Consider the following 18,803-nt stretch of genomic DNA (forward strand, 5'->3'; position numbering starts at 1 on the left):
CAGGCCCAATTGCTTTAATTTGGCTGTTCTGGAGAAAATCCGTTGTGCGTTGTGGCTAAAGCAAATGAGTTTGGCTCTTAAGTAAACCTTTGTGACAGAATTTATGCAAGGCTCTGAAACTTACTAAAGTAGTCCAACTGACGAAAGAACAGTCCCTTAAATGAGATACAAATTATTCGCTCCTTTTATGACTTTTTGTACCTTTTGCCCTTGCGTACGTATAACCAAAACAAACTTGTTTGGTGGAAAGAAGGGGAGCAGAAAATACTGCACTCTTTCCCCCCTCTTTTGTCTTTCTCTTTAGCAGTGTGGGCTTCATATGCAAGCCCAAAATGAGGCATTCTAGATGTGAAAAGATTTCCTAGCGGAAGCCTGGACATGCATAGCAATTCAGGAAGTGCTTTGTGCTGAGAACAGCCCGGCTAAGTTTCTGAGAAAGCAAGATGCCCAGCACATGGTGGGAATGTGCATGGAAGCATAGCCATAAGGCTGCACAGTGGCTAAGTGGGTTTTTGGGTAATGACGTCTACTTCCTTCTCCAGCTGCACTGGCCCCAGATCTCTTGCCCCTCCATGGTACCAGGTTAAGATCACTTTGGAAAATGAGCTTGAATAGCTCTGTTGGTAGAGCATGGGACTCTTAATCTCAGGGTTGTGGGTTTGAGACCCACGTTGGGCAAAAGTTTGGACTGGATGACCCTTCGGTAAAGGTAAAGGGACTCCTGACCATTAGGTCCAGTCGTGGATGACTCTGGGGTTGTGGTGCTCGTATCGCTTTACTGGCCGAGGGAGCCGGCGTAGAGCTTCTGGGTCATGTGGCCAGCATGACTAAGCCACTTCTGGTGAACCAGAGCAGCGCAAGGAACTCTACACCGTTTACCTTCCTGCCTATTTATCTACATGCACTTGACGGGCTTTCGAACTGCTAGGTGGGCAGGAGCAGGGACTGAGCAATGGGAGCTCACCCCGTCGTGGGGATTCGAACCGCTGACCTTCTGATCAGCAAGCCCTAGGCTCTGTGGTTTAACCCACAGCGCCACCCGTGTTTGGACCAGATGACCTTCATCCCTTACAACTCTACAATTCTGTAATTCTATGACTGTTGCTTCTACTCATTGCCTGATTCACCTGCATCCGCTGCTTCCTTTCTGCAGTCCTATTCAGCTCTTGCCCGCCATCTTAGTGAGCTCTGCATAACTCCTGTCTGCACAGCCCCATCCTGATTGCCTTAATCCTGGACTCTGTTGCTTGGAAGTTCCTGGTGCATGCAGAGGAGGAAGACTGGTGTATCAAATTCTGATGTCCCAAGTGTTTATGCATTCAAAGAGAACAGAAGGAGTCAAGGTCCTATTAGCCGTTTTCAGAGTGGGGAGTGGGTGCAGTTGTGCTAGCCAAGGGTCTGCTGGATCCTAAGCCAGTCCAGGTACCTGCAAGCTGTGGCAAGGGGCCCAATTCAGGCTTGTTTCCTGTATCAGCCTGGAACTTTCACAGCAAACTTGTAGACCTCTCCTGCCTTCTCACCTTCCACCCTGGACAGTGGAATCAGAGGAGCTGCGGGTGCAAGTGGTGGCTCCACCACTCTGTAAATCTGCTCTGCTGCCGGCCAGGAGATAGGATTGTGCACTTAGCAACAGCCCACCCTCAGATAAATATTGCTGAGATATTTTAAGCAGCGCAAAATGCCAGTAATAGTACTTACTGTGACTAAAACATTAAATCGGGCAAAAATAAAGCAACACGTGTAGCCCCTTGCCAAGAGGGCCGAAAAATACCTAATGCCATTGTTTGTTTTAATTGAAATGCCTAAGCAATTGAGTTCCCTCCATTTTTCCTTTAAGTTTTAGGTCATGGAACGCCAAACAGGATTTGCATCGCACTCTATCCCGAAGCCTCTATTTGCTTGCAGATGCCAGAATTAACCGCCCGAAACCAGCTCTTGGAAATGACTGTGGAACTTTCATAGAACATTGTAGATTAAAATCTGCAGTGCTTCACCAACATAGATGAAGACATACCGCGCATTGTGAAAGGTAATCTTCTATACCTATTTTGAGAGGTGTTATTAAGACAGAACATTAAAAAAATGATGGTGGTGTCGAACAGATGGCGTCGTTCTCTCTGGATGTGAATGCCCACATGTTTCCTTTGAATAACTCTTTGCGTGTGATTCCCCCCTCCCCCGCTTACTTATTTTTGTTGCAATTAGTAACATTTTGTAAGTATACCAGACAGTTTCTCCCTGACGAGCCTTTCTTCTTGTCAGCCGTGAGTCTGGTCTCATTTACATGAAGAGCGATTCAAAGTGTTTGGTATACAAAGATGAAGGGGAGGGATGGGGAATCAGAGGCCCTGCAATTATTGCTGGACTCTTAACTCCCATCAGCCCCAGCCAGCATGGCCAGTAGTCAGGGGTGGCTGGTTTCTTTAATTGTGATAATTTATTTAGACCAGGGTTTCCCAAACGTGGGTCTTTAGCGGTTTTTGGACTACAACTCCCATCATCCCTAGTTAGCAGGACCAGTGGTCAGGATGATGGGAATTGTAGTCCAAAAACAGCTGGAGACCCAAGTTTGGGAAACCCTGATCTAGACCATTTCAGTAGCAACTTACCGTATTTATCCATCTATAAGATGCCCCCTATGTATAAGAAGCCCCATATTTTTGGGGACTCCAATTTAAGAAAATGGGGAGAGATGGCCCCCATGCATAAGACGCCCCCAAATTTTGGACATTATTTTTTAGGGGGGAAAACTAGTCTTATACATGGAAAAATATGGTACATTTCTCTCTCTCTCTCTCTCTCTCTCTCTCTCTCTCACACACACACACACACACACACACCCCTACCTATATCTCCAAGCGGTTTACAACATAAATTGAAACATGAAATGAAACATTAAAATATATCAATGTGAAACATTACAAAATACAACAAAGACCCACATTTAAAGCAGCATTATTAACAAGAAAACAAACTGTTATCTGAAACATATACTGTATATTTTTTAAAAAATGTGAATAAGACTCAGACTTAGAAATGCAATATAAAAAAACCCCCACATCATTAGTGGTTAAACAAAATAATTAAGGTAGAAGGTGCACCCCCACTATCCCCCCCCACTCAGTAACACCTCCCAAACACATCCTTAGCACTCTCCCTCATAGAAAATTCACTCTCAACTATTCGTATCCATCATAATTCAGGGGTGGTGTGTTCTGTTTCACTGCTTGAGGTGAAATGGGAAGCGACACCTTGCCCTGCCTCTGCTACCTACCATATCTCTTGCTGCCGGCACTGCTGCTCTGTGGTGCCTTGTTGCATAGTTCTCCTGTTCGGATTTTAAATATACTTCAACTGAGAAAATGCACGCTCAGCTGAGCAATTTGTGACCATTAATGTTAAAAATCTGGCAATGGAAAATTTCTGTGGTGTCCCCCTTCCCTTGACGCCCTAAGCACATGCTCATTTTGCTTAATGTTTAATCCAGCCCTGTTTACGCCACAATAAATTGGTTAGTCTTTAAGGTGCCACAAGTCTCCTGTTTTGTTGCACCAGACGAACATGGCTCTGGAAAACGTTACTGGTAAAAACATAAGACTGATTCCCTGAAATTTGGATAGGCTTTTTTTTAAAAAAAAAATATGAATGTGCAAATTTACTTTCTCACATTACTTTAATCTCCATGACATTTAAATAATTCCTCGCTTTTAGTGGCTTTCGTCTCCAGAGAGCTTTAGACAAATTAACTAATTCACAATGGATTCTAGGCTTATTCAGAATGGCGTCACCTTGGCCAAAGTCACTGTAGTAGTGTTACTGGAAGCCATTAACACCAGCTGACAGAGACCATAATTTATTTTTTGCTTCTGCCTCCACAGAGAGTGGTGTTTGCTTTGCAGAAAATAATACAGATAATCTTGCACATTTCTGGCAAACCTATCAGTTTTTGGTGCTGCTGCCAGTTTTGACTTTCAGCTTCTAATCTAGAGGGATCGTTTGAATAATTTAGTCAGGAAATCCAGTGCTCTTGTTGGTCTTCCATTAAGCTGTGCTTGATAGAATCTGGTTTGCAGAATAACACTCAGGGGCTTGGTCAGAACCTTTCTGTCTTCTGTCTGTGGGACACAAGATCTGGCACCAGGGGTTCCAATAGAGCAAAGGGAGCAAAGCAATGTTTTCTTGCTCAAGTCCAGTGAACCAGGCCTGTCCCCTGCACTGGTATTGTACTACAGACTCTCCAAGTGTCCCTATTTTCTAGGGAAAGCCCAAATTTACAGAAGCCATCCCAGTTTCTAATTTTACCTCGGAATGACCCGCTCTCCCTTAGGACGTCCCTATTTTCATCTGAGAAATGGAGGGTATGGAATTATCTGACCCCTGAGCCATCTGAAGGCAGCCCTGAATAGGCAAGCTTTTTTAATGTTGAATGTTTTATTATGTTTTTATATATGCTGGAAGCAACCCAGAGCGACTGAGGCAACCCAGTCCAGATGGGTGGGGTATAAATAGTAAAATTATGATTATTGATGAATAGGACATCCCTATTTGTTCTAGAGAAGTCTCATGCACAAAAGAAAGTCTCGTTGACTTTACTGAAACTTACCTTGCTTAATGCAGTTGTGATTAGGAATGAAGGTCCTGTTCTTGTTTCTATAACAATCTGAGTGCCCAGAGTGCTGCAGGAATTATAAATAATTACAATCTTACCTGGATTAAAGTCAGATGAAGAGGGGAAACAGAAGTTCTGTAGATCCTTAACATTTAAGCCTGTGGTTAAACAGACTGTACTGGATACAACTTTAAAGGCAATGAAGACACCTAGAGTCCACTGAGTATGGCTGATTGTCTCTCCTGCGTAAAACTGCACATTGTACAAAACTGAAAATGTGTTCACTCGTGCAGCTGAATTAATTGTCCTGTCATGCAACAGTAAGCTGGGGCAGATGAGCCTTCTGTTTATTTGCTTGAGTGTTTCGGTTCTTTGTTTTTGCTTTGATGCTGCGCTCCCAGCAGTGGCACAGAGGAAAAAACCTCATCCACATGCTTTAGCGCTGAGAGCTGATCTCTCTCCCCTTGCACCAGGGTAGCAGCAGGAGCCACAGGAAATTATGTACAAGCTCTGGGGGGGGGGGAGCCCTTGTGCAGCACATGCATTCCCCGAAGGCTTTTAGAGGCTGTGAAAGGAGTGGAGGAGGAGTGTGCATGGTGCCACCTTAACACTGCAAGAGCAGTAGTTTGCACTGGAGCAGAATGGAATGGAAACGGAGGTATCAGGGCCCCGAGGTATGTGATGTCCTGCTTCAGACTACAGAAATTGGGTTGTTCTATTTTTGAAATCTCTCCTCAAATGTTAAAACCTGCAAAACAGAAAAGCAGCACAACGAACAGTTGGCTGAGCTGAAAGCTGTGCACCTGGATAGGCTAGGTTATTGGTTTGTTTGTTGTCGTTTGGCAGGGAACATTCAAAAATGTGTCTTATCGTGTGGCACAGCCCACACAAATCTAACTCCCTTTTTCTGCTGCAAGAGAGATTTCAGGCAGAGATCAGAGGAAAGAAGGATTCCAGTAGAGCTTCTTGCACAGTAAAGTTTCCTGCAGGTCCCCCCAAATGCAAATTCTTCCTGCATTGCTATCCACTTGCCTCTTCTCATCTCACCTTTTGGTTTGAAACTGGCTCAAAACACACAACGCCCCACCTTCATTATTTGATTTGTTTGTGTGAAGATAGCCAGTGTAAGGATTTATCAGGGGCAGGTACTGAAATATAGTACAGGTCTTGAGTAAAGCAGCCTAGTAGGAAAATCTTGTAGGAAGTAACTAACTGGGGTGGGGGGTGGGGACTTTATCCTGGGGAAATAATTGCATTACTCATAAACATGTTTAGAATTGACTTTCATTTAACTTAACCAACAGCCATCGTCCAAAACATATTAACAGTGAAATAAGTACTATTAATTTCACTGAAATAGCGATGCTGTCTTTAGCAGCTTAATCAGTCCAATTATTAGAAACTAAGCTTAATTCTAGTTAATCAGGAAAAGAATAATTACCCTTTTGTGCTTTAGAAGGTTGCTGCAAATTGAGCAAAGAAATATGGAGCCAAAACAGAAAATAACCACTGTGTTTCCTAATTATATAGTGGTACCTCGGGTTACATAAGCTTCAGGTTACAGACTCTTCAGGTTACAGACTCCGCTAACCCAGAAATAGTACCTCGGGTTAAGAACTTTGCTTCAGGATGAGAACAGAAATCGTGCGGCGGCACGGGACCAGCGGGAGGCCCCATTAGCTAAAGTGGTGCTTCAGGTTAAGAACAGGTTAAGAACGGACCTCCAGAACAAATTAAGTTCTTAACCAGAGGTACCACGGTACTGTAACAGTGATCTGGAAAAAGGTTTCAGCAGCAGCATTAACATATTAATATGTGATATATTTCATATCACAGCTGAAGTGTATAGGGCTTTTGCTGCTTGAGGTGAAAGACAAAATGGTGCTCCCTCCCCATGCTATATACAGAAGCTGACTGGACTGGCAGCTGAATCTTACTGTAATACTTGTGATGGGATATTTATTTTTTATTATTCTTTATTAAATTTGTATACCACCCTATACGCATAGATCTCAAGGGGTTCACGACATAAAATCACAATATGAAAAACACTAAATACATAATAAAAAAATTTAAAAGGCAACCCAATAATCCCCACACCACTGTACCTGAGGTAGAGGGCCAGATTAGGGGGCCCAGGAGAAACCATGTGGCCCAAGGGGAATGGTTGAGAGTTCAGGAGGACGAGCCACCTGAAGCAGTTATCTCACTCTGCCGAATGGTATTGCTGGCCCTGCTGAAGAACACCAAATATTTGGGAGAATAAAAACCATACTGTTATTCATTCTAGTTATCTGAGAAATCATCAGTTAAACAAACTATTTTCACTCAAGATTCTCCCAAATTGGCCCACTGAAACGAAATGTAATCAAAAAGTTGTGTATTACTGAAGGGAGGTAGTTTGTGTTTTTTTATCAGCTTAGTTGTGAATTGACTGATTTGTCCAATGAGCCTTTCCCTTGCTCACCCACACACTTGCCTGTGAAAGCAGCAAGCATAAATTGAGGATATACTGGGATGGTTTACATTTTTCAAGTAACATTTTATTTATTTCAGATTTGTGTCAAAATGTAATGGCTTCTCAAGAACTCATAACTCTCTCGCAGAAAACACATCTGCTAAGGGCTCAGTCTAGGTTTAGTACAGTCAGACCTCTTTGTTACGTTTGCTTCATGATACAGTGGCACCTCGGGTTAAGTACTTAATTTGTTCCGGAGGTCCGTTCTTAACCTGAAAATGTTCTTAACCTGAAGCACCACTTTAGCTAATGCGGCCTCCCGCTGCTGCCGCGCAGCCAGAGCATGATTTCTGTTCTCATCCTGAAGCAAAGTTCTTAACCCGAGGTACTATTTCTGGGTTAGCGGAGTCTGTAACCTGAAGCATACCTAACTCGAGGTACCACTGTACGTTTTTTCAGGTTGCGTCCTGCGGCGACCCGAAAGTACCGGAAAGCGTTACTTCCAGGTTTCGCCACTCGTGCATGCGCAGATGAACAAAATGATGTCACGCACATGTGCAGAAGCAGCGAATTGCGACCCGCGTGTGCACAGATGCGGGTTGCGTTCCTTTCTGGTTGCGAATGGGGCTCCGGAACGGATCCCGTTAGCAACCAGAGGTACCACTTTATTCATTGTCACAGTCCCAATAGTAAGGTCCAGCCCATTGCTCACTCCAGGTCTGGTGTCTGCTTCCAGCGTGGTGTAGTGGTTAAGAGCAGTAGACTCATAATCTGGTGAACCGGGTTCGCGTCTCCGCTCCCCCACATGCAGCTGCTGGGTGACCTTGGGCTAGTCACACTTCTCTGAAGTCTCTCAGCCCCACTCACCTCACAGAGTGTTTGTTGTGGGGGAGGAAGGGAAAGGAGAATGTTAGCCACTTTGAGACTCCTTCAGGTAGTGATAAAGCGGGATATCAAATCCAAACTCTTCTTCTTCTTTTTCCACCAAAATCCGGTGGCACAGAAGGTGTTAATTCCTTATCAGTCCCATTCTAAAGCTTACAAAGGATGGGGATGAATCAAGGGTAATGGAAGGGTGGTTACAAATGTGGGGGGAAATTATTTACACCCTTGTTTAAGGTAAGCTGACCTTGGCAAGGAGCAAGGGTTTTTGGTGATGGCAATGGGGCTATGGAATGACTTCTTGGACGCTTATTAAAGTGCATCCCTGATAAATGAATTTGTGAGATGAATTTGTCAGCCGTTTGGACTTTTTTCTTGTTTGAAAATTTGTTTTTATTACTGATGGTTGCTATGATTTTAATTGCAGTTGTAAGCCACCTTGTGCTGCTATAGGATATACATATTTTTAAGTAAATAAAGAGCAACTTGGTTCTGACTCCATGTCTTACCAAGTGACCAGAACAGGCTCATACTAACCATTAGAAATCCATATTTGTCATGGCAAGCAAGCACAAACAAAGCAGTGTTTCAGAGTTGGCTGACATCTTGCCGTCCACTAGATTTTTCCTTTCTACTTTGCCTGCAGAAAAGGTTGACTCTTTGCTGTGCAACACGTTTTGTTGGGATTCGCTGTGCAACACGTTTAGTTGGGATTTAGTCATTAGCAATTTTCAGGAAATAAATCAACATTTTCCAAGGTGGACCGTTCAAGAGGAATAAATATTACTTTCCCCTCATGTGTCAGGTGAGGTCTGTTTAAAAAGAGTCAGTCATAGCAGAAAGCTTATTGACAGTGTCAAGTTAGTTTCCTGCTGCGGTAAAAATGTCGAATTCAGCCTTGGAAATATTTGGGAAAGGGATTGAAAACAAAACTTCCAAGAGTTATTGCGCCTTTGAAGAGATTTGTGGAAATACATACAAAGCCTTAGATGACAACATCATGCCAAGCCACATTTGGAATATAAGTATATCTTATCATGCTAGACTCTGTGCATTCACAGTGCCTCTGAACATTGCCTGTTCTCTCTAGTTACATAGGATACACAGGATTTGCTGTCAAAACTGGTTTCTAAACAATCACCATTGGCAGCCGTTCCCCCCTCCCCTTCTTCTCTGCCTAGCTGTCAGTTTTGCTGACACTGCTATTCATCTGAATGTAGAAAACGGCGGCAGACAAAATGCCAGGTTAATTTAACCGCATTGGGTGACATAGACATACCCCATGCATCTTCTAAGGATCTTTTCATGTGACAACTTTTTATCACCTGAATTGCTAGAACAGGAAGGTGAACAGGGTGCGCCTCAGAGGAAGGCTGGTGCTAGGGTGGTAGCTTTGATCCTGCAAGTTCATTTGAACTGGAAACAATTGGAATGCAGATCACTATATCATTTGAAGGTGATAGTAAAGCTGATTCTGTAATGTGACACTTGCAAATTATTTCTGCCTGGAAGTGCGCCTAGAAATAGCTGTGCCACAGAATGACAGACAGTTTCTAGTTGCGGTGATAGTTTCAGTTCTTCCTGAAGGATCTTCCAGCTTCAATCTGTAATATCTGGGAGCTGGTTCAGACAGCAATGTTAACTGTCCACATTTGTTTGTAGGTAATGGCCATGCCCACGGTTGTGCTTGTGTTGCTTCCAGCTTCTGTTGTGATTGTCCAGGATTACTTGGTCCACACATTCTGTCTGCCCTCATGAGCATAAATGTGGGGATATTTAAGACTGCTCACACAGGCAATTATTATTTCATCTATGCTGCCTATCTGGGATTAAATGGTGGTGGGAATATGTTGTCCCACTAATTTTGGGAGAAAGAGGTGATTGTTTGAGGTTGCACCATAATTCATGCAAAGTTCATGTAGGGCAAACAGCAGGTTACCAGTGCTGTGGGTGTGTGGTTTTCAAACATAAAAATTATACAGTAGAAAGAGTTAAACTATCCCTCTACCTAGTCCTGATTTTAGTTGGGGGGGGGTCTTCTTTCCTGATACCAATGTTTTGAAAGAAACTTGGGAAATCTTAGTCATGGATCTCACATATATTTAAACCATAACTGGGATTCTAAGTAACAAGGCTGCCTTTGCAGCCCAAAGGAAACTGTGCATTATCTTTGGGGTCACTTGCAATAGAAAACTCAGCTGCGAATTTTCTATAAGTTGTTCTTTCAAGCAATTACCCCCTCCCCCCCCCCATTTCTGAAAAGCTCAGTTTGGGGAAAATAATTGAATACTGAAAGGGCATTGTGGGGGGAGGGTTGAGCACCTCCTCTCACCTACTGGTTCATCTCTGCAAGTGCCCCCCTCGGTCCCCACAATATGGTTATGAAGGAATCATAGGATTGGAAAATGCATGTTTCCAACATGATGTCTTGTTTGGCCTTTTGATATAAGCATTGGTGCTCCTCACCTTTGCTTTTAAGTCAGACTGTTCATCTGCTACACAGATAGCATGGCTATCTCCTTAGATAACCAAAGTTAGAAAGTAGCCTGTAAAGTATAACTTGAAATCTCACATCCAAGCTTTAAACTCTTGTACCCGGGCAGCTCCTTGACAAAATTCTAAACATTTGTTTTCAAATTTAAATCTGCAGGAGGGGGAGATTTCATAGATTGCTGAATGAATGAATGAATGAATGGTTGAATTAATGAATGAAATCTACTTGTTCACAGCCAATGGAAGTCACAATATGCACTTTGTTTTAACTTATTTGCTGTGCAGAGCGCTTGCAGTTCTTACTCTCACCAACTCTCTGAATTAGGTCACTCCTTATTACGGTGTCTAATTAATGCAGGCACTTTGGAACAAAATAATTATTATGTGTTTACACATGGGGACATGAAGTTCAGGCTTTGTCAAACCCATCCTCTGAGTCCAGAGTCCATGGCTTTGGGTAAATGGTCAATCCATGTCTCTCCAGTCCGTATTTAAGACTATGTACACATTAGCAGCTTGAAATGTGATGAGCTCATCCCACCCTGACCCCCCGCTGTGTTTCAGGTTGCATTCTTACATTGCTGTACTCATGTCCCTTACCTGACTCTCCTGCACATGTGCAATGCCTGACTGAACTGTACACACCTCAGCTTAATTGGGGCTTCCATTTTCTAATTGGATGGAAACTGGTTTCAGGGAAAGCATATCAGACAGCTGCAGGATACATATGGATTGTGGCTAATATAACAAAGCCTAACACTTTATCCAGGAGGCGATACTGCAGATCGTTGAGGTCAATGTGCAAGGAAGTTGTGAGATCCAATTGTCCCCCACAACTGAAATCATTTTCTTCTAGTCACAGTGCAAAAGGTCTCTTCTGCAATATTTTATATATTATATTATATACACACTTATTAACTTTCTTCCACCTCTTTTCTAGCTAGGCAATACCACCACCAACATCCCTTAAAAAGGCATACACTGAAAGACCTTTATGAGCTAGGGGACTCATACTGTAGGTTATATATTTTTCATCATCCCTCAGTTGAAAATAGGTGTATTTTGTTTTGCATTATGTGAAAAAAAGTTTTCTTACACTGAGGGACTAGAGAGACAGATGCTAGAATTATGTGCCATAGAATTTTATAAAGGGGAAAGATCACCTAGAAAGTCTTGAAAGTTACTTCATCCCACTTTGCAGAGCAAATTTATTTTAGCTCACTTGTCAGGGAGATGGGCTTTTGAAACCTAATCACCAGACTCTCCTTCCTAGAGGAAAAGTGAGGTGTGTGCAGGCATCACAAGAAACTGCCTTCTTCTCAACTCACCTGCAGCCCTCCGAGAAAAGAAGCAGAACACTACTAAGTCTGGTTCCAGCCTAAGCTGTCTTCTGCTGGAGAACCTATGTGAAAACTAGGTGGGGAAAACATACCTAACGTTTTCTGCATTCTGTACCCCGTTATCAGGTAGAAGCTTATTCCGTGCTCACACTCTTATTGCTGTTGCTGGTGTTAAGAACGGATCCCTTGGACAGAGGCGGTTGGTGGGTATGTCCAAGGCCAAGGTTTCCCCAAGGTTGTAAATCAGCGCACAGGTAATTTCTGCCGCCTCGAGCCAATCGGATGCCCCGACCAAAGCGCCCAGCCAATGGACGGTCCCCGGGATGCAGGACTGCGATGAGGCTAGCGTGGCCAATCCGAAGCGGTTTCGGCTCCTGGCGCTCGCCCACCTCCTCCTATTCTGAGGCGGTGGGGAGGGCGCTTCAGCTGGTGGTGGGAGGGAAAGCGGAGGAGAGGTGGGGGAAGCTTGGCAGCGCCGGAGCCAGACGAGAAGGCGGGCTGTGGTGGTGCCTCCTGCTCTTGCCGCGGCTGCCCTCTTCTTCCTCCTCTTCCTCTCTCTCCCCAACATGGCAGGGCTGGGCAGCGGCGGCGGCGGCGGCGCCTCCGCCTTCGGGCGCTGCACGCACGCCTTGGTGCGGGCTCTGCCCGAGTCCCTGTGCCAGCAGGCGCTGAGGCGCGAGAAGGGCAAGGAGGTGGACTTGGCGCGCGCCGAGCGCGAGCACCAGCTCTACGTCGGGGTGCTGAAGAGCAAGCTGGGGCTGCAGGTGCTCGAGCTGCCCGCCGACGAGAGCCTGCCCGACTGCGTCTTCGTCGAGGACGTGGCCGTCGTGTGCGAGGAGACGGCTCTCCTCACGCGCCCGGGCGCGCCCAGCAGGAGGAAAGAGGTACCGGGGCGGGGCGCGCTGTGAGGGGGCGACTGAGGAGGGAGGGAGCGGGAGGGGGCGCCTCTCCGTGTATGCGTGAGTGTGACTCCCCCACGCCACCGCCACCTCTAGGGCGGGGGCCGCTGCAACTTCCCACCGTGGCCAAAGGAGTGTGGAGAGCGGGAAAGCCGGTTGGGCGGGAGAAGAAGCGCCTTGGTGGGGGCGGCAGCATCTTGGGATGGGCCGGCAGAGCGTTGGCAGGCTACGCTTTCCTCTCAGCCGGACCTGAAGGGGAAGGTCGGGGTGGGAAGCGCTCCCTGAGAGGAGCGAGGGGCTCCTGGGCGCAGCAGGCTGCTGCCGCCGCCGCCTCCGCGCGCGCTGGGTGTGGGGAGTGCGGTACTGTAAGGCGTGGCCGGCTGTGCTGGGAGGAGGGAGAGATGCTGGAGGAAGAAGATGCTCAGCACCAAGGCAGTCTCCTCTCTCGTTCCTCGTGAACTCTGAAGCCTTCCCATCTTCCCATCCTCGCCCGTCTTTCACCAAGCCAGCACAATATTGCAGATTGGGAGAAAAAGTAGATCTGAATGAGGTTTTTTTTTGGGGGGAGGCATGAATCAGTTTTCAGTCGTGGGGCACACAGATGCGTTCTGGCAGGGTGCTTGCTTTAGAAATAATTGGCTGGACTGAAAAGATAATCTCGTTCCTTTCTTTGTGTCTTCTACCCTGCCCGCAATTTTAGAAGGGACAGCTTTTTTTTCTTTTATACATGGGCAGGTTCTTTTCGGAAGTAGTAATGGCTCCAAATGAAACCACAGCAGGTTTCTTTTTAATGAAGCCAGATCAAGAGTGATGCTCATCACGTTTGCCAGGAATAATTAGAAACAGCAACCACAGGAAACTTCACAGATGCAAGGAATAAAAGGTACACTTCCATGCACTGTGGAAAAGTTGTCCATGAATATTGCTTGAAGAGATATCTTTGTATTCCGAGTAGGTTATTTAAAGCACAGGTGCATGTGCCTTTGGAAGAACAGCAGAACGTAGATGACATCTTTCACATTGATGTATAGGCATCTTTGTGGGGAGCAAAATATCCCCATTCACTTCATTAGGTGAACAGTTGCTTAGTCTTCCACACCAGTATATATTTCCTTTTGGTGTTTCTTCCTAAAAATCTGTAGCTTGGTGCAGTTTTCCCAACAGGTTTAACTGGTAATTTAAATGGCATCTTACAGCACAAGTCAGCGCATGATTACTTTGGAGAGAGTCCCATTGTGTTCAGTGGGTCTTGCTCTCAGGTGAGTGCAGGGCTGCCATGCTCTGCTCTCTTTCAGGTGAGAGATCACAAAGTCTCAGACATTTCTTTCTGTTGCAAAAAGACTCTGATAGAAATTGAATTTATCCTGGACAAAGTGGTGAATTCCACATGTAAACATTCAACATTCCATGCATAAGTTCCATCCGTTTTTATTTAGGGCACAATCCAAACTCGCACATGCACATCGTGCTGCCAGGGCTTTGCAAAGCGGCAGAGCTATTGCTGCATCTGCAGCTCTACAGCTCACACAACCAGCAGCAGAAGGTCAGGGGCAAGATGACCAAGCCTGATGTGGACCTGACGGCATTGCCCAATTGTGGTGAGACTGGCTTGGGAATCCAGTGGATCCTGGGCCAGCTCAGTCCCATCTCTCCCCACCTTTGAAATGTCTCGTTTTGGGGTCTTTTGCCCACTGACAACTCTTCCACTCACCTTCACAGTCGTGACCTGGCAGAAGGCCAGTTCATTAAGGAAGGCTGAGCAAGGGTATATCTCCACCTAATCCAACCTTCTCTCTACCAGCTCAGCAATAGTTTCAGTTGCTCTCTACTTTACATACAGTTTGCTATTTCAACATATCCCAACAAAAAAGTATTGGTGTAAAATGCCCCGGTATATAGTCCACATTCAAATCTAAACCATCCTGCAGCTACCACTAATAATAATAATTAATCCCACATTTTAAATAACATAATTAAGCAACAACAAATAAAACTATATGCATGAATAAATAATCACAAAAGTAAATTATTTATGAAACTTAATTGCAGCATGTATTGTCTAGAAAATTTGAATGGTAATACAAAATAATACAGCGGTACCTCTGGTTAAGAACTTAATTTGTTCTGGAGGTCCGTTCTTAACCTGAAACTGTTCTTAACCTGAGGTACCACTTTAGCTAATGGGGCCTCCCACTGCTGCCGCGCCACCGGCATGCGATTTCTGTTCTCATCCTGAAGTAAAGTTCTTAACCCGAGGTACTACTTCTGGGTTAGCAGAGTCTGTAACCTGAAGTGTTTGTAACCCAAGGTACCACTGTACTGGGAGGATTTCAGCAGCACACACTTCTTGTTGTTTTGGCATTTCTGCTGCTGTTAGAATGATCCTTCCGCTCCTTCCTGCATACTCTTCTGGGGGTTCTCCTGACCCTCCAGCGTGGGAGAGGGGAGGAATAAAAAAACCCTTCCAATGTTCAACCCACCAAGAGTCCTGTGCAAAGAATTAGGTCCACTCAATAAGAACAGCTCAATAACAGCAGAAAAAAGCAAACCAATAACTTATTCATTTCAACCCCATCTCTCACCTGGAGCAATACAAACACTCTTTGCCACCTTCTTAACCTGGAGAGCCCAATCCCTTCCCACAGGCAGATGCTCACCCAGTAGGGAGGCAGATGCAGCCACCAACACTCTTGATGCTCACCACTTCGCAGAGAGCATCCCTATCACCCAGACAAACACAAAGACAAATCTCTTTTAACAATGCCTCGGGAACACTGAATAAATAAGCAGGTGTGAGGACTCTGAAGTGGAAACCCAAAAGGGACGGACCTCTTTGGTGTTTTCCTGCGGTGCCGTTCACTGCACTGCAGCAATCTTGCTTTTTTAGATCTATGGGCAGATGGTGCTTGGCTGCCCAGAGCTCTCTCAGCCACCACCATGCTTCCAGCTGGTTCTGCTGCAGCTGTAGAACTTTGCAGACAGATGAGAGACTATTGGGAGCCCAAGTGTGGGGGCTGGCAATATTTTTTTCTCTCCCAGTCTCTTTCCTCTACCTTAGCCACAAACAAAGAAAAAGTCAGTGTTCTTCCAATGTGTAATCTTCAAATGTATATTTGCACTTTATATAGGAAGAATGCTCAAACTATTGAGATATATATATTTACAAACTGCGCCCCCCTCTATATAAGCTTTGTTGATTTGTTTGTATATACAAATACATATTTCCATTTCTTCTTCCATAATCTTGTGGAGATGTGTGATTTTTAGACCTCAGTTTCAGAGCCACTGAAGTAGACAGTTTGGGCAGAACCTGAGTTCTAAGTTTTAAATGATGATGATAATACGCGACCTAAAGTTTGCTTTTGTTTTCAGCAATGTTTTATTAACATGAAATCCAAGTACATTATATTCTGCCCTGTTAAATTTTCTCATATAGCCCATGAGTTGTAATTGGTTTCCAGGACGGAAGACAGTCATGTCAAGAACCACCTCTGCAATCCATTCAGACAGGCAGGGATAAGATCAGTGAGCCAGAAAATGAAATAAAAGCAGTCAGCAGAGTCTGATTTGGGAAATGGCTGAAGTGGATTAGCAGCTAAAGGGGTGTGTGTGTGGAACCAGGCTGCTAAATACAACAAAAATCTACCATGGAGTACTGATTACTGTATATTGGGAAATAAATGTATTGCATGTATGAAGTTAAATGCGCTTAGGTACTATGGAAATCTTCAGCACATATTTGCATGAATGTGTCTGTGATTTTAGTAGGATGTGGTTATATCAGTAATTTCCAAACTGTGTCCTGGTGCATAGCAATATCTTTCAGGAGACTGCTTGGAATAAATAAATAAAAGGAAGTAGTTGCAGTGAGAAATACATTAATTATATAATTAAATGCTCCTCTGAACCCAAAATACACCACCACCACCACAACAGCCTCCAACACATACAATGCTGTCCGCTGCATTTCTGTTCTGTGCTTGCCTATATTCCAACAGCCTCCACTAGGAGTAGGTAATTTTGCCATATCATATTGGGTCATTCATTCACTACTAAAGCACAAAGTGGTAGAATTCTCATTGCCATGAGGGGCTGCCTGCTACACCTCTGCATGAGTCACTGATCTTGGGTTTTCCGTCTTCCAATCAGCTGGTACCCCAGAAATGTGATTCATGCAGAAATGTGAGGGATAGATTAACTCCATTTAAGGTGGGATATGTTCACTCATCGGATGTGGGTGGTGCTGTGGGTTAAACCACAGAGCCTAGGACTTGCCGATCAGAAGGTCAGCGGTTCGAATCCCTGTGACAGGATGAGCTCCCGTTGCTCGGTCCCTGCTCCTGCCAACCTAGCAGTTCGAAAGCACATCAAAGTGCAAGTAGATAAATAGGTACTGCTCCGGCGGGAAGGTAAATGGCATTTCCGTGCGCTGCTCTGGTTTGCCAGAAGCGGCTTAGTCATGCTGGCCACATGACCCAGAAGCTGTACGCCGGCTCCCTCGGCCAATAAAGCGAGATGAGCGCTGCAACCCCAGAGTCGGTCACGACTGGACCTAATGGTCAAGGGTCCCTTTACCTTTACTATGTTCACTCATCAACATACTAAATGTAAACATTTTTAGGTGTGGGGGTAATGAATCTGCATCCAATAACAGGTCAGAAAGTTTTCCTCAGATCTGTGAATTTTCAGGAAGCACTGGATTCCATTGTAGGTTTGGATATAGTTCTCTGGAGCATGTAAGGTCTGTTAAAGGGTGCAGATTTCCTGTATCTGTTACTGACCTCCCTCGTCTACTCACCGGTGTGGTGTAGTGGTTAGAGTGCTGGACTAGGACCTGGGAGACCAGGGTTCAAATCCCCACTCAGCCGTGAAGCTCACTGGGTGACGTTAGCCAGTCAGTCAGTCTCTCTCTCTCTCTCTTAGCCTAACCTACCACAGAGTTGTTGTGAGGAGAAAAATGGAAGTGGGGAGAATTATGTATGTGCCACCTTGAGCTCTTTGGAGAAAAGCTAGGATATAAATGTAACAACAACAGCAACTCAAGCAACACTAGGGAATAAGTTGGACAGTGGTGCTTATAACTGAGCAGCAAAGAGAAGCAACAACAAAAAAATTGTGGCTCCCTCTTCTCGCCTATTGTTGCCACAAACCAGAGGGAAGCGAGTGCAAAGGAGGGAGGAGCAATGAGTTTTCCAGAGCATTAAGAATAACCTTCCTGTAATTAAATTGCTGTAATATATTAACCTAGTTTCTTTGTAAGATAGCAGAACATGCATATATTGTAGTACGAGATTCATTATTTTTCATGCTTAAAATGTAAATTAAGAGTATTAGATTTATGTTTGATTAGATTAGCGCAACTAGGATATTCAAGGGTATTTCAATCCGTTCTGCATCCCACCAAGTTCCTGCACAGTGGGGAAATGAGACTTTTTATTATTATCATTATCAGACTGGTATTTAATAAACAGTTGCAAGAGATTTATTGTTGCAGTGGGAGCCTTATGTTCGGAAACGACTGATTTAAAACTTTAAATCTTATCTGGCATTTGGCTTTTGCCAAACCTGCTTGGCGATAGATCTCTCTCAGTTCCCTCATATATCTCCTGAAACTTCCCACTGCTTATGGGTGTCCAGTGGAGAAGGGAGATGTTGGTAACAAATTGAAAAGCAACACGCAAATAGTAACATGCATAAAGTTCAATGTATAACAAGTTCAGTTAGTGAAGTTGCTGCTTTCTTTTAAAGGCTAACTTTTAGGTAATAAATTAATGGAAAGTAAACTGCTGGCTAAGTGCTAAAGCGTATTCATCGGACCAAGTGATGGACTTGGACCTAGAAATCAAAGGCTTCAAAATCCCTTTTAAGCATTTTCTTGGGTCAGAGTTATTTGGGAATGTTGCTGTCTCCATTCTACTTACTTTCTCATCTGTGAAACAGTTGACAATAGAAACTTGCTCTGCAAAGAAGGTTGAGTGGAGGGTGTGCTGAAATTCACTTTGTGCTTGCGACAGAAGCACCCACCTGCTTTCCTTAGGGCATTCTCAAACAAACATTTTGCCCACAGTGGGACACAGGTTGCAATCACCAAGCTGAACGATTCTAGTGGAAACAGGTTGTCT

At 44.6% G+C, this 18,803-nt stretch overlaps 1 protein-coding gene across 5 annotated transcripts in view; it reads left to right on the forward strand.

The window, feature by feature from the left end:
* Positions 1-18,803, forward strand: part of DDAH1 (dimethylarginine dimethylaminohydrolase 1) — a 123,573-nt gene that overhangs the window by 49,485 nt on the left and 55,285 nt on the right. The window contains exon 3 of one of the 5 annotated variants that reach the window (XM_053391878.1): positions 1,838-2,029. The exons of 1 other annotated variant lie outside the window; for it this stretch is intronic. Coding sequence is in view for 2 of the 4 variants with exons in the window: in XM_053391874.1 (XP_053247849.1) it covers positions 12,349-12,666 (318 nt within the window). In the remaining 2 variants the exon portion in view is untranslated. Of the gene's footprint in view, positions 1-1,837; positions 2,030-5,198; positions 5,284-12,217; positions 12,667-18,803 lie in introns of those variants that run through there. 3 more of the 5 variants (XM_053391879.1, XM_053391875.1, XM_053391874.1) reach the window with 3 other exon arrangements.

Source organism: Podarcis raffonei, chromosome 6 (genome assembly GCF_027172205.1).
Source record: "Podarcis raffonei isolate rPodRaf1 chromosome 6, rPodRaf1.pri, whole genome shotgun sequence".
NCBI classification, from domain to species: Eukaryota; Metazoa; Chordata; class Lepidosauria; order Squamata; family Lacertidae; genus Podarcis; species Podarcis raffonei.